Source organism: Grammomys surdaster, unplaced genomic scaffold (assembly GCF_004785775.1).
Source record: "Grammomys surdaster isolate TR1022 unplaced genomic scaffold, NIH_TR_1.0 126036, whole genome shotgun sequence".
NCBI classification, from domain to species: domain Eukaryota; kingdom Metazoa; phylum Chordata; class Mammalia; order Rodentia; family Muridae; genus Grammomys; species Grammomys surdaster.
The window spans coordinates 963,448-987,396 of NW_021620849.1; the positions used below are offsets into that span (position 1 = coordinate 963,448).

General features: G+C 43.2%; 1 protein-coding gene across 5 annotated transcripts in view; it reads right to left on the reverse strand.

Moving 5' to 3' along the window:
- Positions 1-23,949, reverse strand: part of Ntrk3 (neurotrophic receptor tyrosine kinase 3) — a 377,280-nt gene that overhangs the window by 242,323 nt on the left and 111,008 nt on the right. For 4 of the 5 annotated variants that reach the window (XM_028754779.1, XM_028754778.1, XM_028754777.1 and 1 more), the window contains exons 5-11: positions 19,386-19,543; positions 18,211-18,353; positions 17,673-17,814; positions 16,913-17,209; positions 10,137-10,160; positions 8,191-8,255; positions 7,191-7,293 (exon numbers count right to left, since the gene is read on the reverse strand). In XM_028754779.1, the coding sequence (XP_028610612.1) occupies positions 7,191-7,293; positions 8,191-8,255; positions 10,137-10,160; positions 16,913-17,209; positions 17,673-17,814; positions 18,211-18,353; positions 19,386-19,543 (932 nt within the window). The remainder of the gene's footprint in view (positions 1-7,190; positions 7,294-8,190; positions 8,256-10,136; positions 10,161-16,912; positions 17,210-17,672; positions 17,815-18,210; positions 18,354-19,385; positions 19,544-23,949) is intronic. The other variant, XM_028754780.1, reaches the window with a different exon arrangement.

The following is a 23,949-nucleotide window of genomic DNA, read 5'->3' on the forward strand; positions in this document are numbered from 1 at the left end:
AGCACTTTTAAGAGGTATGGCCCTTTTGGATTAAGTGGAGCCTTTTGAAGGAGGAAATGTGTCACTGAGGACGTGAGCTTTGAGATCTTCAATGTTCCAGGTAGGCCTAGTGTGGCACACAGTTTCCTTCTGCTGCCTGCAGGTCAAGATGTAGAACTCTCAGCTCCTTCTCCAGGCATCATGTCTGCCTGCATGCGACCATATTAGCCACCACGATGATAACGAAATAAACTTCTGAATCTTTAAGCCAGCCCCAGTTAAGTGTTTTCCTTTATAAGAGTTGCCATGGTCATGGTGACTCTTCACAGCAATAAAACTCTAACAAACACTCCTTGGGACCTGTAAGGACTTTAAGGTGACAACACAGAAATAAAAGCAGAAAAACACTCTCGTACTCATATCCAAAGAGTGGCCTTATATCAGGAGTCTCAGCCTGAGAACTCCAAGAACACAATACTTTCAAGGGCCAAGGGGACCCTGCCTCTATTGCACATGTCAACTGGAAGAGGATATAGACCAAAAGGTTAAGAAAGAAGCACACATTGTGGGGGACTGGGCACATCCCAGGAAGTTAGGAAAACCCAACTCCTTCCCCAGCTTCATTTCTCCCATGCACTCCTCTTTGTTTCTGATCCTATTAAACAGACTTCAAAACAGTGTATGTTTCAGGACTAGGGGAGCAACTGTGAATCAGTATCATTGGTGGCATGTCCATGCAGGGTCCAGCTGCCCCTCTAAAAGCCTTCAGTGTCTCCTATGTGTGGTATTCCAACACACTCTTCTTACACCAATGCCCCTCGCTCTGCGTGCACAGCTGTAGACGTGTAGCCAAGGTATCCCAGCTGAGAAATAATACCAAGACTGCATCAACCTTAGGATTCTAAGATTCCTCCTACCCCTCCCTCCATCTACCTGGAGAAAACCCATCTCAGTCCAATACCTGAAGGCCAAGAGAGGAATCAGAACTGACTCCTCCCAAGCCTCATTCCTCCTTAACTGAGTGGTATAATCAGAGGAATGGTAATAACACTCCCTGTCATGGCAGCTCCCAAGATCTTCTGGCAGTAGCTAGTCCTTCCAAATCAAGACTCTGGCATGATCCCACCATCCGCTCAGAGGATAGTTACCATCTGTTTGGGGGGGGAAATGCTAATACTTCCCAATCATAATCAAATAGGCAACCACTTTACTATAAGTACCTATTAGCCAGCTCTAATTTACAATGGAACAGCCCTGTATGGCCCTCATTCACCCATGGGCCCATCAGAGGCACAAGCATGCATCCCACAGCTAAGACAAAAGCAAGCCGGCTGATGAAGCGCTTAAGGCACTATTAGAAGTTCAAGCTACATTTCTTGACTCTCCTCTGCCTGTCCTTACAGCTTCCCTCTGTCCACAGACTTTAATGTGTACAGAAGGAAATGAAGGAAAGTTGTTTCAATCAGGGGAGCAAAATGAGGCTCCTTCCATTCTACTTGTCCCCCAAAACAGGTGTGTCCCAGGTTTTCCAAAGAATGGCTAACAGTTTTGAAAGTGACATTCAAGGGAACAGCATTCAAAGATAACTAGCCACACCACTGAAGAACCAGGCTGAGCTGCTCACCATCCAGCTGCATTCCTTAGACATTCCTGTGTCCTTTGCACTCATCTAGTCCATAAGGAAGCAGAACCAGGTACCCTAGGCAGTTTTGGACTCTGGCTCCTTACTGCATGTTTTGGGGGTCTCAGTTTCTTTATCTGTAAAATGTGGACATTATCCTAATAAGCCCAAGATCTGCTTTCAGTTCTTTAAAACCATTCAACTGTTTCCTGTAAGACCCCATCAGGAAGCCAAGAAATATGGGGTTGAATCCTCTAGTCATCTATGATCTTCAAATTGTCATGAAGAAAAGGAGTCAGAGGCCACATAGGTCTTCCTCTCAAAAGGACTTCACCCTATAAGAAAACTGGAGGGGGTGTTTTATTATTGCTCAAACAAATTGCCATTTTATCTGGCTTTAGTTCTAACAAGGCTGTGGCATAAAGATGCCAGGTGCACTGAGGAATGGTCACAACAGAGCAGCTTGGGGTTATGTCATTTGAGTGGCCATGAAAAGTGGGATAAGTAGGGTGTTCTCAACCCAACTTGCTTGCAAACCAGAACAAGTCAGTCCCTTTTCTAAGCCATGGTTTCTTCTGATGTGGCAGCCCAGCCAGATCATAGACCCCAGTCTTCTAATATCTAATTTTAAAATATTTGTGAAGATGAGCTTATTATAAATTCATAACTCCCCTACCCCCTCCCTCTCTCTGTCTTTCCCAGGCCAGCAAGCACCAAGCACAACACAATTACTGTAAAAACTCTGAAACGATTTTGTATATTTCTGTGCCTGCCCTGAACCTCACAGTACTTGACCCTCACCCAACCTAGGCACCCCAGGATTTAGCAATCAGAGAGTGAAGGCCTAGCACAGTGGGGACATGGTTCCTGCAGGGCCATGCTCCAGTAGGAGGTCTTTCTGATTGGTCCCATCCCTGGCCATACAGATGCTTCACAGATCAGCCCTGCCAGGCTGAGGCACCATGCTTCATCAGTAGCAGAGAGAAATCTCAGCCGTATGTTCAGCATCATTTAAAAACCTTTATGAATCCAAAGGAAGATGAGCTCATATTGCCAGACCAAGACTTTGATGAATGAGTTGGAAATCGTTAATGAGAAGCCTAAGACATTACACATTCAGTTCATATCTGAAAGATGCTCAGCTTCCATAAAGTGGGTGTCCAGTCAAATCCATGAACAGTTCTGAGATACCTGGTGAGTCAGTAGGCAATATGCAAGTGAGGGAGAGGATAAACACGCATTCAAATTAAAACACACAGAGTAATACATTTTTATAAATATACTCAAGTATGTAACATGTGTAAGTCTGCAGATGGATACTTACAGAGATATCTGTACATGTAAATATGCATATACCTAGAAATACACAAATGAACTGGTTACCAGCCTCTAACACAGTGTTATCATTTAGAGGAGCGGGCGCCAGTTTAACCATGTGTGGGATATAGATTTGCTGGGAAATGGCCCTGGACAGAAGGATTGGTGTGTAGAAACAGCAAAAACATGAAAAGGAAAGGATAAGAAAGGAAAGGAGAAATACTAAGACGAGGGGGCTAGCAGTTGCATGCTGGGCCCACATCACCAGCTACATAAGAGACCAGGGAGGGAACAGGATCAGAGGTGGTAGTTAACATGGTTTTCATCATATTTGCCATGCTTAATCTGTTCTAAGAATAAAACATTCAATGGAAGTATAAAATAAAATGGTAAATACTTTAAATAGTAGGACTGTGAGTGTTAGTTCACTCAGCCATCTTTGTATTTTTCTGTACACTTTATTTCTTAAAAGATAATGAAGATCATTTCAATCTCTTCTCTATATCCACATGAGGCCTGTTGCCCTCAGGTGTTGATGACAAGAACTGTTTGTGAACATCCCCAATCCTCCCTAACTCCAAAGTAGCTTGGATTTTTAAATTAACCCAGATTAGTCCTTTGCAGATTAATAAGATTAATAAACATGCTTTCCCCATGATTAAAACTAATATAAAGAAGACTTATGAGATCACAGAACTTTGGAGGCTAAGCAAGAAGATTATTAATTCAAAGATAGCCTGGGCTACGAAACAAATTAGTGTCCATCCTGAGCAATACAGCAAGACCTTCCAAAAACAAAACCAAAAGCAAATGGAATGAATAAAATGGATGCTTTTCATTTTTGAGTTCAAGCATCTGTCAAATGCAGAATGAAGTTTCTGGCATGCTGGGCTGAGAGACAGATGACTCCTGCCACAAGTTGCTCCCGGCCTAGGAGGACGGACAGATGATATGTGAGGGGAAAAAATGAGAGTGCGCTGTGGGCAGTGTGTAATACGGACATTTTTACTACTACATATTGTCTGAGACAAAGAGGTTCATGATGGAGCCTTGGGGGCTATATTTTTGCAAAAGGACATTAAAAGGAGTCTAGAAAGACTCGTATGTCAAGAAAAGAAAGAAGAGGGAAACCTAAGACAAGGAAACCCTTTCCATGCCAACTTTATGATGTAGATCCCAACATCCTTAAAGACAATCTGCTAAAGGCATGGGCTGTGGCACTAATAGGAAGTGGCAGTCTTGACTAGGCGGAGCCTAGAAAGAGAAAGTTAGGTCATTAGCAATATGGCTTGAAGGAGAATCTGAGACTTCAGTCTCCTCTGTCTTTCTCTTGGCTTCCATGCCACGATAAACTGAGCAGACCTCCTCCTTCATGCACCATCACAATGATAAACTGAGTTTCAGTCAGTTAAAAAGCCCCAAAACCATAATCCAATGGTAACTTTTCCTTTAATATATTGATTGCCACAAGTATCTTGTCATAGCGATGGGTATCTAACACAGCCAATTATCTCCATATTACACCACTCACAAAGTCCATCGCTAAGTAGCGATGTTCCTAACTTACACTTAAGGAAGTAGAGGCTCTGAAAATTTCTGAGCAACCATATGGACGCCAATGAGCAAATATGGATTCTCACCCAGATTTGAAATTTTAAGCCTGAAAATGAAGTGTATGTAAAGACATGGGGTTCATGTAAGGCAGAGCTAGGAGCCTTATGGTACTCAGGCTGTCACTTTCTCTACTAGATTTGGATGTTGTGTGATATTCTCTAGCGTCAATACAACTGGCTTTAGAATCACCTAGAATATTGAGGCACACCTTTGATCTATCAATAACTATTTTTCAGAGAGAATTAACTGAGGAAGAATAACCACTCAGAATGTGAGTGACATCATCACAGGGACTGCAGGCTTGAAAGAGCAGAATAATATCTACACCATAGTCAGCCGAGAGGTAGGAAGTCGCAGTGATATATTCCCGCCATTACAAGCTCAATGAGACTCTCCAACCGTAATGAATTACACCTTCAAAATGTGAGTCAAAAAAAATCTTGTTAGTGATCTGGTCATAGTAATTAAAATCAAAAGTGACTGATAAGTCCATGGCCACCAAAGATCAAAATTATTTGTGGCATATGACATTTGTTTACTTATAAAATGATGTGAAACCCAAATAAAACAGACTATGATCAAGATCAGAGAGATGCAATATTAATTCTAAATAGTCACTCTTGGACATACCATCTCTCCATATCTTGGCCCTAGCTTCAGGTTGCCTGACTTTAGAACAGGAGATGCTTTATTTCTACCTGTGGGGGACACATTCTCCTGGACTAATCAAGACTAAATAGGGCAGCTCAGCCTGAAAAAGGAGATCAGGGAATGGGAGATACCAAAGACAGCTTGGTGGAGGGCAACACTCTGCATGCTGCCTAATCCATCCGACATGGGGACACACTGTTCCACAAACAGGATGACAATTAATAGAAAAAAAATCTGCTCTCACACCACTGCCAAGCATGTGTCAGGGTCTCAGCTGCTAGTGTGCTTCCTTGGGGGAAAAGCAATAATGTCCTATTCTTCCCTTTGGTCCGAATCCTGATTTTTGCTTGTGGAGAAAAAGGAAAAGGTTGCAGAAAAAATATATCAGCAGTGCTCAGTGCCAATGGTCCAAGGATTACCCAAGACAGAAGGCTTTGAGTCACTGGGCAGCCATCCCATCTAAACCTGTGGAACTCTGTGAACAAATGGTAAGGTCTGGCAGAAAATGTGTCTTTAGTCAATGTGCCCAAGAGTAGTCCAGACTTGTTTGAGCCATTAAAAACTATGGACTCTTTGGAAACTACCAGTGTGTGTACTTCTCTCTCTCAGAATATATCGAACTATTCACAAAAACTAGAGTTATAGTTCAAAAGTAGAACAATCACCCATCACATCTAACTTCCCTAGGTTCAATCCTGGCTTCTGCAAAACAGGAAGAGAGGAAGGAAGAAGTGAAGGAAGGATAGAAGGAAAAGTAATAAGAGAGAGGAAAGAAGTTAAGAAGTGCAATGGACAGAGGAATGGAGAGAGGAAGGTTGAGAAGAAAAAGAAAGTATGGCTTGCCTTCATCCATAACTTATTCAAATTCATCAAAGCAAAGCGTTCAGAGGCAGAAGCCTCCAGAAAGACCAGTCCACCTGGCCCCACATCTCAACTCTTCCTTCATCATCTCTGAGTAACTTTCTATATGCCAGTGCTCTTACCTTTTAAGGAAGAGCCATAATCTTGAAAATATAATTAAATCTAGCTCCATTTATGTACAAACACTCATCCCTTCACCACATTCAGTCACATAAGGATTTACTTCCACATTTGAATCCATGGAAATCTTCTCCTATGAAGGTCATTCATGTTCTCTGTTTTAACCCCTGGTCCCCAGGGTCAGGACTCCCACCACAGAAACTAACTTCCAGTATTAATGCCTTAGGAATTCATCTTTCTGGATTTCATAATGCCACCGGCAAACATCATCGTGAATGTTGCTTAAGTAACCTTTAACTCTCCCTCCCTCCCCACCTCTGCCAACATCAGTCGTGCTTGACAGCCCCGCCTGGGAAGACATCTTGAAAATCAAGGTTCTGTTCTGAAATCAGTAATATCCAGTTTCTTTCAAATCATTTACCCACATCCATGGACGCTAATTCACCATTATTAACCCTTCTCATGCCAGATGCCTCTTGCAAGCTTTGGCAGTGCACCACACCCCAGCACTCCACTTCTGCCATAATGGGGTTGAGTACTCTGTACATGGAAGCGGGCCAGCAGATTTAGAAACCATGTTGCTCTTGGCATCCATTCCAGGACTCTGTGTAGAGCTACGTGCTGAGATACAATAGCATGGGCAACATTTCAATATCAGGGTTCACCACCCTCCACCTCACTGTGCTAAGTCACAACAAGATTCCAAAGGTAGGTACAGACAAGAGAAAAAGGCACTTAAATGAAGAGCCCCTTAGATCACCCACTAATGAAAAGAATTGTTATCTACACCATACCTAACTTCTGGCTCAAACTGTGCTCATCACACAAGACCATCTGAGCAACCAGTAGATTTCAGCGTTGCTGATGGGTTCCTATAGATCCCAACACAGTTTTCAGTCCATAATAACCCAAAACAACACAGACCTGGGTCTTTACCAGAGCTACCAAGGTCCAGTGACCAGAGGCTTTCTCATAGAGCAGATGGAGGTGAAAATAGTATCTTTTGATCAAAAGATAGAAACCTTACCCTTCATTCCAAACTTAGACCGGCGACCATACTTGTTGATCATGATAAAGAGAACCACCAAAAGGACACAGGCAAAGGCAGCAAGTCCGACTGCTATGGACACCTATTAGAAGCCAAACACAGGCAGTCAGGAGCAGTCACAAGAAGCCCCAAGTCACTCAAAAGTAATGTGGCCAATGAGAACAAACCTATTTCAGCCGAACAGTATCACCTAAAATCTCTGCTATTGAGACGTGTGCACCCAGAAGCCTACATGCCTGGTCCCATATGCACCCCAGGACACCTATACACATCACAATGTCACAATGTCAAAATATTGGGTACCCCTGGAGTAAAGTCTTTAGAAGTCATTTTATGAGACCCTAAGAAAACTTTAAAATTTTTGTTTAACAAAATATAAATTAATCAGCTAGATTAGGAAACATTACCTAATTCAATATTCTGAGTCCCTTTTATCTTGATGCCATTCTAGAACCACAATGGCATGTTGGGAGAAACCTCTGTCTAGTGTTTCAATGAGCAAGCAAATTCTTCATATTCCCATTGAAATCTTTACATAGGATTCTACTCAGAGAAGTTCAGGAGTTCTGGACTCAAGAGACTCCTTGCTACTTCTCCCCAGGGAAACCTCAGACTCTGAGACAGGCATGGGAAAAACCTATATAAGGATAGTCTCTGATTAGCTCAGGTTTTTGAAGGTTTGCCCAGTCAACAGGCCTTGCAAGCCAGGCCTAGCCAGACTCCTAAGAGACTGGGAATTTCAAATTGTTCTCTTCCTAGCCCTGGGGCTTAGAGCAGGTTTTCAAAGGCTTCTGCAAATAATGAAGCACTCCCATCAAACAAGGACAGTTTGAGTCCCTGCAAAGAAAATCAATCCTCGATGCTTTTTTTCTACCATTGGTTTAATGTGAGAGACTCTGTGGACAAGTTAGCACCTCAATTGAAGTCCAAAAATAGTTCTACCCTTAAGTGTGTTCCTCTTAACCAAGAAGGAACTCACCCCAAAAGTATCTTCCTCTGGTTTGTGGGTCACAGTGATAGGAGGTGTAGGGCTTGCAACAGCATCTAAAAAGAAATACAAAGGAGAGGAGGACAATTAGCTGACTGGCCCCAAATAAGTGCCTGCCTGGTCCTTGGGAAGTAGGTCTCTAGATCCACCCTCCTAGCTGAGCAGACACCACCAAGAACTGAGTTCCAGTGTAGCTACCCGCCTTATGCATGTTACAGTACTACAAAAAAAAATAAAATAAATCCCAAAGGAAGGCAGACTGTCCCACCCACCTCCTACATCTAGCCCAGAGAGCACACTACAACACAAAGTACAGAACAGGAGTAGAAAAAAGAATGGCTTGGAATCCTGGCCAGTGGAAGGATTAGGAAGATTTTAACAGTGGCAGCCGCTGTCACTGACATCGTTACCCCTTGACTAGGGCATGTCTTTCCTTCTCCTTTCCTGGCCTTCCTCCCATTTCCCTCTCACTCCTCAGTGAATTCCAGGCTCACCAACTTAATGAACAGCCCTCTAGACACTCCCCTAAGACTGGTTTGAGAACACAATGGCAATTGGAATTAAACACCAGTCAATGGGGCAGGAAATAGTACCAAGTGTCATCTCTCTCTACGGTCACTCTTTGCAAGAAATGGCCTGAGTTCTGGATTCTCTAAAGGGACATCTGAGAGATTATAGGATTTTTTTTTATAATAGTCAATGTTATTTTTAATTTGAACTGTGTCATATAGTTTTCTAGTTTCTTATGTTAAGATAATACAGGAGAAAGAAGGAACTATTTATGAGTCATTAAAAGCCTTTAGAAACTTGAATGCTCAATGAATCTATTTTCTCACAGTACTGGGAACATAAACATAAAATTTTCTACATCTTATGAACTAGAGTATGTGTCATATAAAGGAGTATTTCTTTGTATTAATTTCAACATAAATTCTAATTTTAATAGCACCAGATATAAGAAGGTACTATTACATCCACAGTCAATTGTAATCTTTGATTACTTGTGTTCATTGTTTTGCTTGTTCCTTGACTATATTCGTCTATTGTATTGATAGTTTCTCAACCTAGAACTGACCTTAATACTTGCACGTAATTAAAATGGTATAAAATTAAAAAAAAGAACACATCAAAGTTCACAATAAAAAATTATGCTAATAAATGCTGGATATCTAAAACAAGAAATTAGCAGTAAACTCATCTTCATATGAATAGGATTTTGTTAATGACCAAGAACAAGTTAAGGAGTTCGAGATGGCATTTACACATTGCCAAACAGCCAGAGTATTCCTACATAGGGTTGCTCTACTATCCCTGGCCTGAAATTGGGCAGAAATGGCAGTGATTGCTGCATGGGAGAGTAATCAAAAAACAAACATACTAAATGCCAACTCCTTCAAGGATTGTCCAGCACCACCCTCAACTCTGTTCTAAACTGAAATTAAGTGATGCCATTCAAGGACATGTGAGCCCATGAGAAACCATGGTTCTACCCAAGGTAGGCTGTGTCCAAAGGCTTAATTTCAGAAGAGTAACACTGCCAAGTTTTTAGGCTTCACATTTTCTCTATAAGAAGAACCGAGAGGATCAATGGGAGTCTCAAGACCCAATATTCACCTCTTGCAGCCTTTAGGATGTCTTAGTACATTGCCTCTCTACCTGGCTGAGGTCCACAATATGCTCATACCTCAGAAAACTCTCTGAGTGAGTCAAAGTAGGTATACAGTTCAGTTGCATTTAATCCCAGTACAGAATGAGGGGTTTGGTAGTCCTGTAGAAGAAACTGTGGTCCAGGACAACTGCCCAAGACAAGTGGGTCTAGGTCTTCTTCCTTTTCATAATGTACTAAGGATCTGGGAACATGGACTAGGCAGTCTTCATTTAACAGTCACCAAACTGTAAGGACAAAGACTTTCAAAGCCAAAATGGAGACAACTTACCAAAGTCAAAGAAATCTGTGCTCTCTGGAAAAAAACAAAGAGACCAAAATGTCAATTAACAAATGTAACAATAACAAAAAGATAATGGGTTGTATAGTACAGCATCCAGTATGTAGTAAGCTGTGACCTCTCCCACTTACCACGAATCCCCATTCTCACAGCAAGAAATCCTTCCCAAGTCACCCTCTCCAACGACTGCACTACCTCTTCATAGGGGCACTCCTACAAAATGGAGGCTTTAACATTTGTAGATATAGTTCCTGGTCTCAAAGAAGAAGTCCACGTGGGAGATATCAACCAAGCTACTTTCATTGTGAGGCAGAGAACTGAGGACCTATCCGCATCCCTGACCACAACATCCTTCCTTTGGGTGCCAGGATACCAGAGATGGCACTTCAGAGTAGGCCCAGCTATGACCCTAAAATAAATTTTCTTCCCCAAATATGTGTAGGCAATGCTGATACCTCATTGAGAAGTTTGAAAGACCCCTTTTTATCATCCATGTGGACATGTGTTATCTGAACTTTGACTTGTAGAAATGGCTCTCCCAATAATGAAAGTTAATCCTCAGTTGGACATTAATTAGGAGCCAGGGGCTGTGCTCAGTGCTTCAAGTGCTATGTCATCCAAGCCTTATAACCTCCTAGAGGATGTATAGCAGAGTTCTAGAGATTAAGTAATTGAATACCGTTCATCAAGAGAGAAATTAGAGTTGATTCAAATCTAAAACTGGGCTCTGAACGACTCTACTAGCACTGCTGGAGCTTGAGCACATAATGGAATGACTCATCAGAAGATGATTCCACTGAAAGGAAGGAGAGTTTCCTAAAGAAATGAACTATTGCAGATAAGGGACAGGAGAAATAAAAAGCATGCTCATGTGTTCAGGATAGCAAGAAAGCACTTGAAGACACATGGTCCTGGGAGGAGAAAGCAGCTGTCCATGGTCAGGTGAGATGTCAGACAATCCAAAGGAACACTGATAAGAGCCATGGTCTCTTATGGACTGCTTTGTGCTGCCTCAAGATCCATATGACTGAGTTGTAACCTCAGTACTTCAGAAAGTCACTTGGAGACAAGGTGCATTTGTGAAAATTCAGCCATTAAGTCCTGATAAGAAGGCATTAATTAGGACATAGATGTGCTCAGGAGAAGAGAAGATCAAACAAATACACAGAATAAAAAGACTCTACAAGCCAAGGAGAGAAGCCTTGGGATAAACCAAGCCTGACAACAGTTGCTCTCAGATTCCTAGCTTCCAGAATTGAGATAAAAATGGTTTTCTACTATCTAAGCCACCCAGTCTATACCACTTTACTACCACAAACCTAGAAAGCAAATATGTGAATTATAAGGACATCGACAAGTCCTTCACATTAACAAATGTCTAAGTGAACAAATGAGTGGGAATTCTTACAGTGGAATTCCAACTAACAAAGGGAAGGACTGAAGCAGAAACCACTGTCATTTGAAAATAACTATATAGATAATTGTGCAGGCAAGAATCATTAACGAACATTAGATTCACTGTTTAGAAAAGGTGGTAAGAATCAAGCTATTTGTATCGTTTCAAAGCCTTATTCTGATTAGCTAGGGGTGAAAGAAGTCACTGCAGTGTAGTAATCTGACAAACAGCATCTGACCAAGTGATAAAGTTGACCTCATCACTGATAAGCCATGACAACATCCTGCATTCTTCAACAGGATGGACCAGAAGGGTGGAGAAACATTTCCATGATGCTCTCACCAAAAACAAAACAAAAACTTGAGGACCTATCCCAGGTTCAAAGGGGCTGAGGTTACAATATAGCAACTAAGTTTGATGTCTACCTAATCCTGGGTGGGATCCTACAAAACACAAGGCATTGTTGGGGCCACTGATCAAGTCAGCAGTCCATAAGTTAGATAACCCTGTTAAATCAATGTCTGTGACGTGGTTTTGAGCACCATATTGTGGCTGAGTGAGACACTGTCATCTAGGATAGGCCAAGTGAAGGATAGAAGAAAGTCCCTCTCAGCGTTTTGTAACTTTTACCCTTTTTAAGACCAGATTTATTTCAAAATGAAGTGAAATCAAATCAGGACTAGTGGTCTTTGACCCAGAATTTCTGATTCATGAGGTCTGCATACATTTTAATAGAGTCTATGCATTGCTGAAGATAGAACCTAGGGCCTCACACATGTTAGGCAAACCCTCTATACCTAACCATACCCCTAGGCTCTGACGAATCCTAAAGAAACCTTCTACCACTGAGCCACACCTCTAGCTCCTCACTGGTGCACTCTGAACAAGTCCTCCACCACTGAGCCATTCCCCCATCCTGGAGAATTTGCCTCTCTATGTTCTTGGGTGATAGTGATGCTGGTAATTCCTCTGGGAGCCATTGCACCACAATGCCAACCCCTGAGCCTGCCAGGCCCTGAAATATAAGGACAAATCATTCGCTGGCTGACTGTCAGCTGCTTCACTCATTCACCCATTTACCAGGCCCTTGGCTAAGCCTCTTAGAAACTATAATCATTGGGCTACGAAACATAAACCAGTCGGCTTTCTTCTATGACTATTTGCAGAAAATAGGGTGCCTTCTGTGGAGTCTATCAGAAAATATGCATAGCAGTAACTGTTGTCTTGTTGGTTCATTGTTGTTGTTGTTGTTGTTGTTGTTGTTGTTGCATGTTCTATATAACTGTGGGGAAGATCTGGTCTAGGGGATAATGGAGGAGATGGGGCTTTAGCCTAAGCTTCGAAGCATGAAAAGAGAGAGGAGACAGATTAACAATATTCATTTATTTTCTATTTCTCTGCAGACTCCCATTTATTGGAGAATATTTGGGCCACATGTTTGAATCCTGTAATCTCAAAAATCATTTCATGACTTTTGAGCATAAATCAGCAAGTCCTTTGCTGGGGCCAGACAGCATTCATACACGGAAGATGCATGTCAGCTTTGGAACAGGGAAGCCTTATTTATGCTGGAATAAAAAGGATACTAGGAATTATCTATCCTCTGACTTCTACAACAGGCTGAGACAAGGACAGAGCCAGCAGGTACAGGGCTGTGCAGTGAATGGATGTATTTGCTTATAGCCCCGCCCATAGACAGTAACACTTCAAGCAGCATCTTTCCTGTGGACTAATATTCACAATTGTGTGAGTGTGTGTGAGTGTGTGTGTGTGTGTGTGTGTGTCTGCCTGGCTGCCTGGGTGTTTATGTTTATCCTCCCTCTCTCTCTCTCTCTCTCTCTCTCTCTCTCTCTCTCTCTCTCTCTCTCTGTGTGTGTGTGTGGGGGGGGCGGGGAGGGAGAGAAGGAGTGTGTGTATATATGGTTTGTTTATGTGTACTGCCATGTGTATGCATGTGGAAACTAGATAGCCCACTGAACAGGAAGTTCACAATTTCAGCTATGTTGACTGCTCAGGAAGCACTTAGAATCAGTCTGTCTTGTGTCTGCTTTCTCAGCACTGGGGTTACAGGCATGCACAAGCATGCCTGGCTTTTTAAAAATAGCTTCTAGTGATCGAAACATATGTCCTCATGCTTGAAGAGCAGTGGTTCTCAGCTTGTGGGTCATGAGTCCTTTGGGGGGGGGACAAATTTTTATAGGGGTCACTTAAGACCATAAGAAAACATAGATATTTACATCATGGTTTGTAACAGTAGCAAAATTTGTTATGAAGTGGCAATGAAATAATTTTAGTTACGAGTCACTACAACATGAGGAACTGTATTGAAGGTCGCAGCAATAGAAAGCTTGAGAATTCCTGTTGTAGAGAAGGACTTTCACCTGTGGAGTAATTTCTCTAACTCCTCATCATGACTTCTTTTTTTTTTAGAAACAAGATTTACTTTTATTAGGTTTATTTGTATGTATGTTGGTAGCACAGAGGGCATTAAAGGTCATCAGATCCCACCCAGATGGCTTTGAGATGGACAGAGTAAGTACTGGGAACTGGAGTCAGGCCCTCTGGAAGAGTAACAAGAGCCTTTAACCACCGAGCCATTTCCCTGCCACCCCTGTCACAACTTTTTGAAGAAGAAGCAAGTAGTTTGTCTAAGGTCGCACAACTGACAGGGAATTATGTGTACACCTGAACTCCGGTGTTGAACCACAGTCACTACCCTAATCTGCCCTGGGACTATCTGCTAGGATTTCCCACCTGGACTGAGAATGTCTACTGGTCTGGAACTCCTGAATTCTCCTTACCTCCGAACGTGAGAAACCGTAACAAGAACTAACAGCAATGAGGACTTTTCCTTGTCCCAGTGCACTGCTGAGCACTTGGCGGACTGAACGTCATTTTCTTTGCAATGCAACCTAGGCAGGGGCCACTGTGATCATGCCCATTCACAGGTGAGGGAACAGAGGTGCAGAGCAGTTACTGGCTTTCACAGAGCCCATGTGCTCAGCACCATCCTAGTATCCTGGGCCACCTGTCCTGAGAATCACAGATGGAATTTGACCTATACCTGCCCAACCTCAGAGTTCTGGCTCTTAATCATAGCACTCGGCTGCTTGGGAAGGAGAGAGGGATACACATGACAAATATGATCTCTTAACACTGTCAGGCCAACAGAGAAGAGAAGGATCCACAGACCGCCTTTGTAACCAGCACAAGGTTGAGCTTAGAGGACTGTACCCCTGCCTACTCCTCCAGATAATTTCCTCTTCTGAACATTAAGCGATCTTGTCACATGACATGGGTGGCCCACCTTTCCTGTCACAGCCTTTCAACCGTCCACTAAGTCCTTTAACACAACGGTTCATAAAACAAGCAAGCCTCTGCACAGAGTGGTCCATCCTGAACTATGGACACATCTAAGGAAGGATCCTCAGATAAGCTCCGTTCTTTTTCCAGCTTCTCAGGGATTCCATATCCCACTCCTTCCCTCCTCCTGAGGCTGAGTGGTCACCAATTTCTAATGGTAACTGATCGCCAAGAAGGGATTGTCAAAGTCACCCAAGGAATTGAAAATCTATCTCATCATCAGAACTCACTGCAGAGTCTCTGATTAAAGAGAACTAAGGAAACTCAAGAGTTTGAATTTAAGTCATTTAACTCATTCCCAGGTGATATTGACTCTGCTTGTCTAGAAACCTTAAAAACCAAACCATCTACAACCAACTATGGTGAATATATGTGTATGTACAGAGCCTGTGTCTACATGGCTAGAGGATACTGAGAAACTGTTCTCTCCTGGAAGGGGAGAGGATAAAACAAGGGCTTATATCCTTCACATCACCCATTGCCCCTGCTGCCCTGGAGCTTTCAGAACACTCTCTGGAGGAAGGAGCTCAGAGTGGCTCACCTCCCTCTTTAATATTCCAGGACTCCCTCCATGTCCCAATAGCTTCCCTTTGGAAACAGAAATTCTTTTCCACCCTATAATTACTGTCTCCATATTCAAAAGCCACTGATGCTACAGTGCAGACCAGGACTCATATTCTATCCAAAAGAGATCCCACTATGGCCCACGACGGCAAATTCCTTGAGGTTTCTTTGTGAGCACACTTGGGAGATGTTGGGGTGAGGGGGAAAGTCAGAGCCTAAAAATTGCTTGGTCTCAATTATCAGCACATTCTAGACCTTTTTTGGTGTGGCTCTGTTATTCCTTGGACATCAGTGACAAGCATTTAGGACAACCTGCAGCCTCAGTTCTTCAGTGTCCCTTGCGGGGCCCCAGCTCTCCTTCCCTTACACTGAGATAAATAAGCTTTCCAGAGCCAACACTCTGTGGTTATTTGTAGCTGTGACCTCACGTTCCTCCAAACAGATGGAGCATGGAGCCAGCTTTTGATGCCTCTCTATTTTGGAACTGTGTGATAGCAGTCCATACACTTCCTCTATTCCTTTAGAACCTCTGACTTCTGAAGATTGAAGATCAGGAAGTCTTCTAGTCTCTCCTCAGCACAAATCACAAAAGTCACCAAAGAAACACAGCCACAAGGGCAGAAACTTATCAGCTGCATAACCCGTCATGAAATATCACAGCAGCCTCTCTCTTTAAGCCTGTTTGTACTTTTCTTTTTCTCAAACTTCAGGAAGGTATTTGAACAGAATTAAAAAAGCCAGAATCACATCCCCAAGTTCAGAGGTCTTCCATTACTGCAACTATTGGCTCCAGTCAGTGTGACACTTGTACCATCAAAATCCGCTAGCATCATCTACCTCTCCTTTAAGTTACCACTAAACAAGAGCAGAAAAAGAGCTCAGCCTTAGAGGCCAGGTGCAAGGCAAGCCTTGCAGCTGAGGTTTGAGACAGCAATCTGGTAAATATGAGGTTCACACAAAGCATCTCTGAAGTTCATAGCAATGGAGAGCTACTGAATCGTAGTCACATACCAAGCCTGCATCTTACTCATTCAAAAGCCATAAAACTCCAGAAGAGCAATGCACTTGTACTTGTGTCCATTTTACAGCTGAGGAAATTGAGGCTTCATAAAAGTATACTCTCAAGCCCTGCATAGCATTCTCAGGTATGTAAAACACTGGGTCAAGATTCTCGACCGTATCGTTCATCTCTAAAGTCTCAGATTTCTCTACTATAATACAGAACATCTTTATATGCACAACAGGTTTTTCTGGGGGATCCTGAAGTTTGTCATGGTAGCCATGGAAAATGGAGGCTATCCTAGTTAGCACAAGATGCAGATAGTGGCTCTCCCTGTCCCAGTGTGAGCTCAGTTATTCAGGTAACTAGGCATCAGTGCCGTTCATTCTTTCAAACTACCTCCCCCATCCCCCAGCTTCCAGAAAAGATGTATACATGACTCACCTGGAAAGGGCTCCTTAAGAAAGTGGCCATTGATCGTTTGGTTGGCTGTGCCCAGGGCATTCTTAGCAATGAGGGTGTAGTTGCCATTGTTGTAGTGGGTGGGCTTGTTGAAGAGCAGGCAGCCCTCTGAGACCTCACCCTCCTGGTAGTAGTCCATGTGAATGATCTTGGACTCCCTCAGTGGCTGTCCATTATACAGCCAGTGCAGCGTGGGTGTCGGGTTGCCACGCACCACAAACTCAATGCAATGTTCCAGGCGTACCTCAGGCTCCACCAGGCTCACCACACGTGGAGGGTCTGTGGGGAAAAGCAAGCTGATATCGAGGACACGGATTCTCCTATGTATTGAAGAACCTTCTAAGAAGTAGGATGGGGATCCCACTTCTCACCCTGCTCTGAAAAGTCTAAGTAAAGCAGCGTTTCCACCACCAGCCAGTAGAAGGAAAAAAACACATGTCTTTATTTAAGCATCCTGGTTCTATCTTAGCTGGAGCTCCCCTCGTAAGATGGAGACCTTTCCTGGATGCCAAAGGTAAAACAGACCAACCTAAGAGATTTTTGAAAATGGAACTGGAGAGGTAAACCTTCCACTGAGGGAAGGAAATTTTCTTCGCTATATTTTTCAGGTTTGCCTTATGACAGCCTATCTGCCCTTCTTGAAAGACCAGCATCAGGGCTCTAGATCAGCCCTAATAATAGATCTTCCCCATCCCAGCCTCCGTCTGGTACCTCTCTGCCCTCCATGATGGCATGCACTTACAGTAGACAGTGAGAGCAACGCTGGCATTGCTCATGCCCACCACGTTCTCTGCAATGCACGTCAGGGTGAAGCCATTGTCCTCACTCGTCACGTTCACCAGGGTCAGGTTGATGGCATGTACATTGGTCCAGTTCAGATTGGTCTGAAAACCCCAATCAGAAGACAATTACCAACCAGTTACACAAGGATGCCTTCCTTTTCTAACCCCTAACACCTTCAGGAAGAAGGAAAAGCTGAATGAAGTCTAGCTACTGAAAACACACAGACCATGTTCTGGATTCCTTGGAATTCAGGTGATCCTTATATTAATACTGGGTGTTAAGTGGTAAAACTGGGTGGTTTTTGTGAAGCAGGAAACCAATGCATGGAAGGTAGAGAACCACAACAAAGATCAAAATGGCAAGAAACTTACATCTCCATAGAATCTGAGTCTATATGTTTCTTCACGGAGGAACAGGATCCCAATATCCCCCTCTTTCTTATAATTAGGGGATACTCATTGCTTAACTCTTAGTGGGCCTGGCTATAGGACACATACCTGGTGGGTGTTGATGGACTGTAGCCCAGTGACTATCCAGTCCACATCAGGTAATGGAGAGCCAGAACCATTGCAAGTGATTACGGCATTGTCTCCTTCTCGGACAGTCAGGTTGACATGGCTCACACTGATCTCAGGGAGATCTGGGAGGACAGAGGGGAGAAGGAGATGAAATGCCAGGTGTCAGTACACAGAGAAGCTCTGCCTCTACCAGGCAGACAGTGGTGCTTCTTGCCTTGCCCAATGACAATGCTGGCACAGCTAGCACAACTTCTCTGAGCTCGTGCGAGACCCTTGTGATGGTTAGTGTCAATTTGACAAGCTCAAAAATCACCTAAAGACACCTCTAGGCATGCCTGAGAGAATAGATTAACCAAAGTTGGCAGACACCATTCTATGGGCAGGGGCCTGAACTAAACAAAAGGAGAAGCTGAGCTGAGAACCAACACTCATCCTTCTCTCTGAACCTGACTCTGGATACAAAGTAGACAACTGCCTCAAATTGCCTTCATGCAGCCAAGCCTTCTTCCACATAATGGGCCTTTAATCACTCTTGTCAGATCAATGTGAAGAGTACTAACTATAACCCCACCCCCAGCTGATTGACAGCTCCCACTCCAGAGACTGCAGAACTAAGAACTGAAGTACATAGAGCAGGATGCTCCTACATAGAAGGGTCTGAGTGGTTCACCTGTTCATGGAATTCCATTCTAGCAACCATGTCTGCAGTTTCAACTGACTTGGGCACTGTCTTACACATTGGTGCGTGTCCAGTTCCCATGGGAACTAGGGATTCCATTCGCTAGTCTCTGGTTGGGCATAGAAGCTGATGTTCTAGAAAACACCTCAGAAGCTCCCAATATAGTAATTCTAGAGGCTGCACATTAAAACACGCTGCCTCATGTTTGATTGACAGGTGACTCAGAGAAAAAGGGATCAGCTAAGAAAGGCACATGGATTCCTTTCTGCCTTTCTTTCTAGGACTACCCTTCCCACAGCTGGCTCAAGACAGAAATGACCAGGAAGGGTAAAGTTCCATCTCATTTGCACCTACTGCAGTGGTCAAGGCTGGAGACAGCTGGCAAAGAGGCCCTGGCAAGCCAGCCTGAGGCACAACCCCTCCTCTGGGGTGTGTGGGATGCTGGCCAGACCAGGCAGTGCTGATGCTCACTCACCACACTGACTGATGTTCATGCGGAAGAGGGGCAGTTGGGAGCCATCAGCACTGATGCAGTAAAGGCTCTGGCTGTCCAGCCGAGCCTCCCCCTGTTCCTGCCACAGCTGCATCCAGCGGATGTCACAGCTGCAGTTGAAGAAGTTCTGCTCCAGTCTCCTGTGGGCAAGAAGAGAGGGGAAGGAATCCCTGAACGGTGGATGGCCCAGCTCCCTCCCAGGGCTGAGGCCAATGGACCCCTGCTGCTCCTCCATGAAATAAGCCAGACTCAGATAAACAATCATCATGTTGCCTCTCATTCAGGAGTCCTAGACTTTATATAGATGCATAAAATCGTGAGAGAGAGAGAGAGAGAGAGAGAGAGAGAGAGAGAGAGAGAGAGACAGACAGAGAGAATGACAGAGAAAGACAGAGAGACAGAGACAGGGTCGAAGACAAATAGACAAGACAGAGAGATAGGGACAGATATAGAGACAGTCATGAAACCAAAAGAAAGGTAAAGGAAGAAATGGGAGTAGGAAAGCAGCTGGGGAATGAGGAAAGAGAGAAGAGCATCTGAGAGTGAATATTGTCAAAAACATGTTACACTTGAAATAGATTGTCTTAATGGAACCCTTTCCTGTGTATAATGAATATACACCAGTAAAAAATTAAAATTAAAAATTGATAAAGGAATGAGACTGAGGAGATAGCTCAGCTGATAAAGTGCTTGCCACTCAAGTATGAGGACGGGAGCTTGGATCCCTAGATCTATAAAATGCTGTAAATGCCCTGGCCCCACCTGTAGTCCCAGTGCTCGGGAGGCAGAGACACAGGGTTCCTAGAACAAGTTGGCTAGTCAGAATAACTGGAGCCTGTGTATTCCAGCAAGGGAAACAGTCAACAGGAGCTTCTGTACTCCCCGTGCAGGTGCACATACATGCTCACATACACTCATGTCCACATACATAGACATACATGCACAACACACACATGCTTGCAAGTGAAATGAAAAATATTAATAATAGTAAAAGAAAGAGGAGATTGTGTAATATCACAAAAGAGTAAAATAATAAATAAGCAGCATTAAGTTCATGAACTTAGTTTCAAAAGTAATAATTTCACTGAAAAAAAAATTACCTCACTTAAGTCATTGGGCAATAAGAGTCTTTTACATGTGTCAAACTGAGATGTTCATCTCCTTAAAACCTTCCTATGGCTTCCAACTATACTAGAATTTAATGCCCCATGAATCTTGGGTCCCCCCACCAACACCTTCCACAATGTCATCTGCTGCCTTGTCATCAGTAAAGCCATACTCATCCTATGCTTCCCCATCATCCTGTGACGTCACTTCCTCCCTCACCCCCTTCCCCTACCCAGCCACACTGACCATGATGTGTATTAGCTCACTAGTGTGACTAGTTTGAACCTTGGAATTTTTTGCCCTTGCTGTCTTGCTTGCCTGCCAAACTCTCTCCCAACCTATCTGTAAAATGGGTTCCCCTGACTTTATTAAGAAACTGTAGAGCATACTCGGGTCATCATCTCCACCAAGGCCACTTCAATCCTGTCCTGATAAAGTTCATCCCTTCACTAGCTGCATTCTCATGTCTAGAATCTGTTACCATTTCATAACACCTTAAATATTCATATTGGTTTGTTTCTTTCTCTTCCCAGAAAAAAAGAAAAAAAGGCTCTATTGAGGCTAGAGATGTAACCTGCTTTGTATCTTGCTGCATCCACAGTTCCCCCAAACATGTGTTCACTGGGGAAATAGGTAGTTAGCTATTTCCAAGATATATTCTAAACCCATGTGAGACCAGCGTTATTCCTTCATGAATCCAATGACTCCTTAATGAGCACCTGTTCGGTATCTGGCTGTGGTTGAATACTATTAATAGAGAGATGAATAGTGCAGTCCTTGTTCTCCAGGAGCATTCACCCCAGTGAAAAAGAATGGCTGATAGGGAAAGAGTCAAGTTCAAAGCCCTTGTTCTCCACAGATTCTCCTTGTAATTTAGAATAAGTCACATTCCTCCTCTACTGGGGTATTAGGAGAGTGATGAACAGCACTAATCAATCCCCCAAACCCTTAAAGAGCACAGGCTGAATCTGAATGCCAGGGCCATTAGGGGAACATGATTCTCTCTCGGGTCTATTGAGGGGATCGATCTGTTGGCACCTGGAGGAAAGGCACTTGGGTCACTGCGTATTTTTTAAGCACTGGGTATTTTTGACAACTGGCAAGTTCTAAAATAGTTAGGCAAGCATCAGCATTTGTCAGCTTGCAGGAAAAGAGTGGAGTTCAGAGAGAGGAACCACGTTCCTAACGACTTAGGACATCACAGGTGGAATGTACTAACAGCCTCACGGCTTATCATCCTCTTAGCCTGAGGGCATCCATGACTTCTTGTTCTTCAGGCTCTTTCAGACAAAAGGAATGGGAAGAGATCCAACCTTTCTTGAGCATCTGCTTCTCCCAGCAATCCCAACAGGTAGCCACTAATGTCCCTGCACAAACAGGGAGGTCCATCCAAAGTCTGAAGGGTGTAATGGTTAATTATCACCATCACCTTGATGACTGGATTTATAAACACCATGGAGACACACCTCTGGGTATAAAGTGACTAGATGAAAAGGGGAGACCTTCTCTGAATGTGGATGAAACCATCCCATGGACTGAGAGATCCTGAACTAAGTTATAGAAGAGAAAGCAAGCTGAGGATTACCACCTGTCTCTCGGCTTCTAACTGTGGATGCAATGTGACCAGCTGCCTTGTGCTCTAACCATCATAAACTCACCACCACGATAGAATGTACCCTCAAACCACCACGAGCACATATAAACTCCTCTTTCAGCTGCTTCTGTGAATTATTTGATCACAGCAGTGAGAAAAAATAATTAATACGAGGTGTTAAGATGCATGCTCCATGCTCGAGTTTCTCACATAATCTTCGGTCTTTAGACTTCCCACTGCCTTTCCAGGGTGAATGCTGTAGAGCCCAGTGGGCCACCCACAATGTGGCCCTGACTTCCGTAGCTCTTGCCAAGAAGACTAAGGGAAGAGGTAGAAAGAAGGAAGCCATCAAGGAAAGCAAAGTTTAGCCAGGGTATAGTGCTCATGTCAAGGAGCGCCTGAGGGGGAAGTAGAAGTGGTGGAAGAGTTTACCAGCAAACTGGAGCATGTGGAATTTGTCTACAGAGCAGTAAGGAAACCACTGAAGATAAGAACTAAAGCTTGGTCCATCTTTTACAATGTTTTATAAACACAGGGTCACCAGGTACTGTGGTGTGGTTTATGCATTTCTCAAAGAATCCGGCCAATGCAAAGCTGAATCTCAAGCCCAGTGTTCTGGAATAGAGCCACATCACTGCTGATGAGGGTCATCTTCTCTAACTCACATGCTGGCACCAGCAAGATGGGTTGGAAGGGCCTGGACCTGTGTTACTGAACTTTTGTTCTTGTAACTCCTGTTCACATTGAAACTGGCAAACATTTTCTCCCACTCTCTGGGTTTCTTCACCACTTCATTGATTCATTTCCCTGCCTGTATACGGTTTTTTGTTGTTGTTGTTGTTTTGTTTTTTGGTTTTGGTTTTGGTTTTGGTTTTGGTTTTGGTTTTGGTTTTGGTTTTGGTTTTGGTTTTATGAGATCCTGTTGTCAGTTGTTGGCCTTAATTCCTGGGCTAATGGAGTCCTACTCAAAAAGTCCCTTCCTACACCTGTACCTCATAGGGTACTACCTATGCTTTTTGTTTTCTGGCAGAATTAACATTCAAGGTTTCAAAATGAAGCCACTGTGATCCACTTGGAGATGATACTTCTGCAGGGTGATAGATATAATTACAAATCGATTCTTCTGCATATGGAATGGACGTTTTCACAGCACCATTTGTTGAAGATGCTGCCTTCTCTCCAATGTGTGTTTTTTGCCTCTTCGTCAATATCAGATAGACATAGTATTACAAGTGTTCATAGTTAGGTCATTTGTTTTGTTCTATTGGTCTACATGTCCGTTTTAATTTTAGTACCACATTGTTTGTATTGCTATAACTCCATAATATACCTTTTAATTTGCAGTAGCCATCCATTGGTATTTTCCTTTCTTTCTATCTTCTTTCTCTCTTTCTTTCTCTCTCTCTCTCTCTCTTCCTTTCTTTCTTCCTTTCTTTCTTTCTTTCTTTCTTTCTTTCTTTCTTTCTTTCTTTCTCAGAATGGCTTTGGTTATCCAAATCAGTGTCTATTCTAATTCCATATAAACTTTAGGATGTTTTTTCTATTCCTGAGAAGAATGCTGTGGGTATTTGAATTGGAATTGCATAGAAACTGTAAATTACTTTTTTGTAAGATAGTCATTTTCACAATAATGATTTCACTGGACCATGAACATAGGCTGTTTCACCATTTTCTAGCATCCCTCTCATCTCTTCATAGATCAGAAGTTTTCATTGAAGAGTTCTTTCACCTCCTTGGTTGGGTTACATTCAAGGTGTTTTATTATCTAAGGATACTCCAAATTCAAATGTGTCTGTGATCTCTTTTTCAGCATATTTGTTATTGGTGTATGGAAAGGCTACTGGC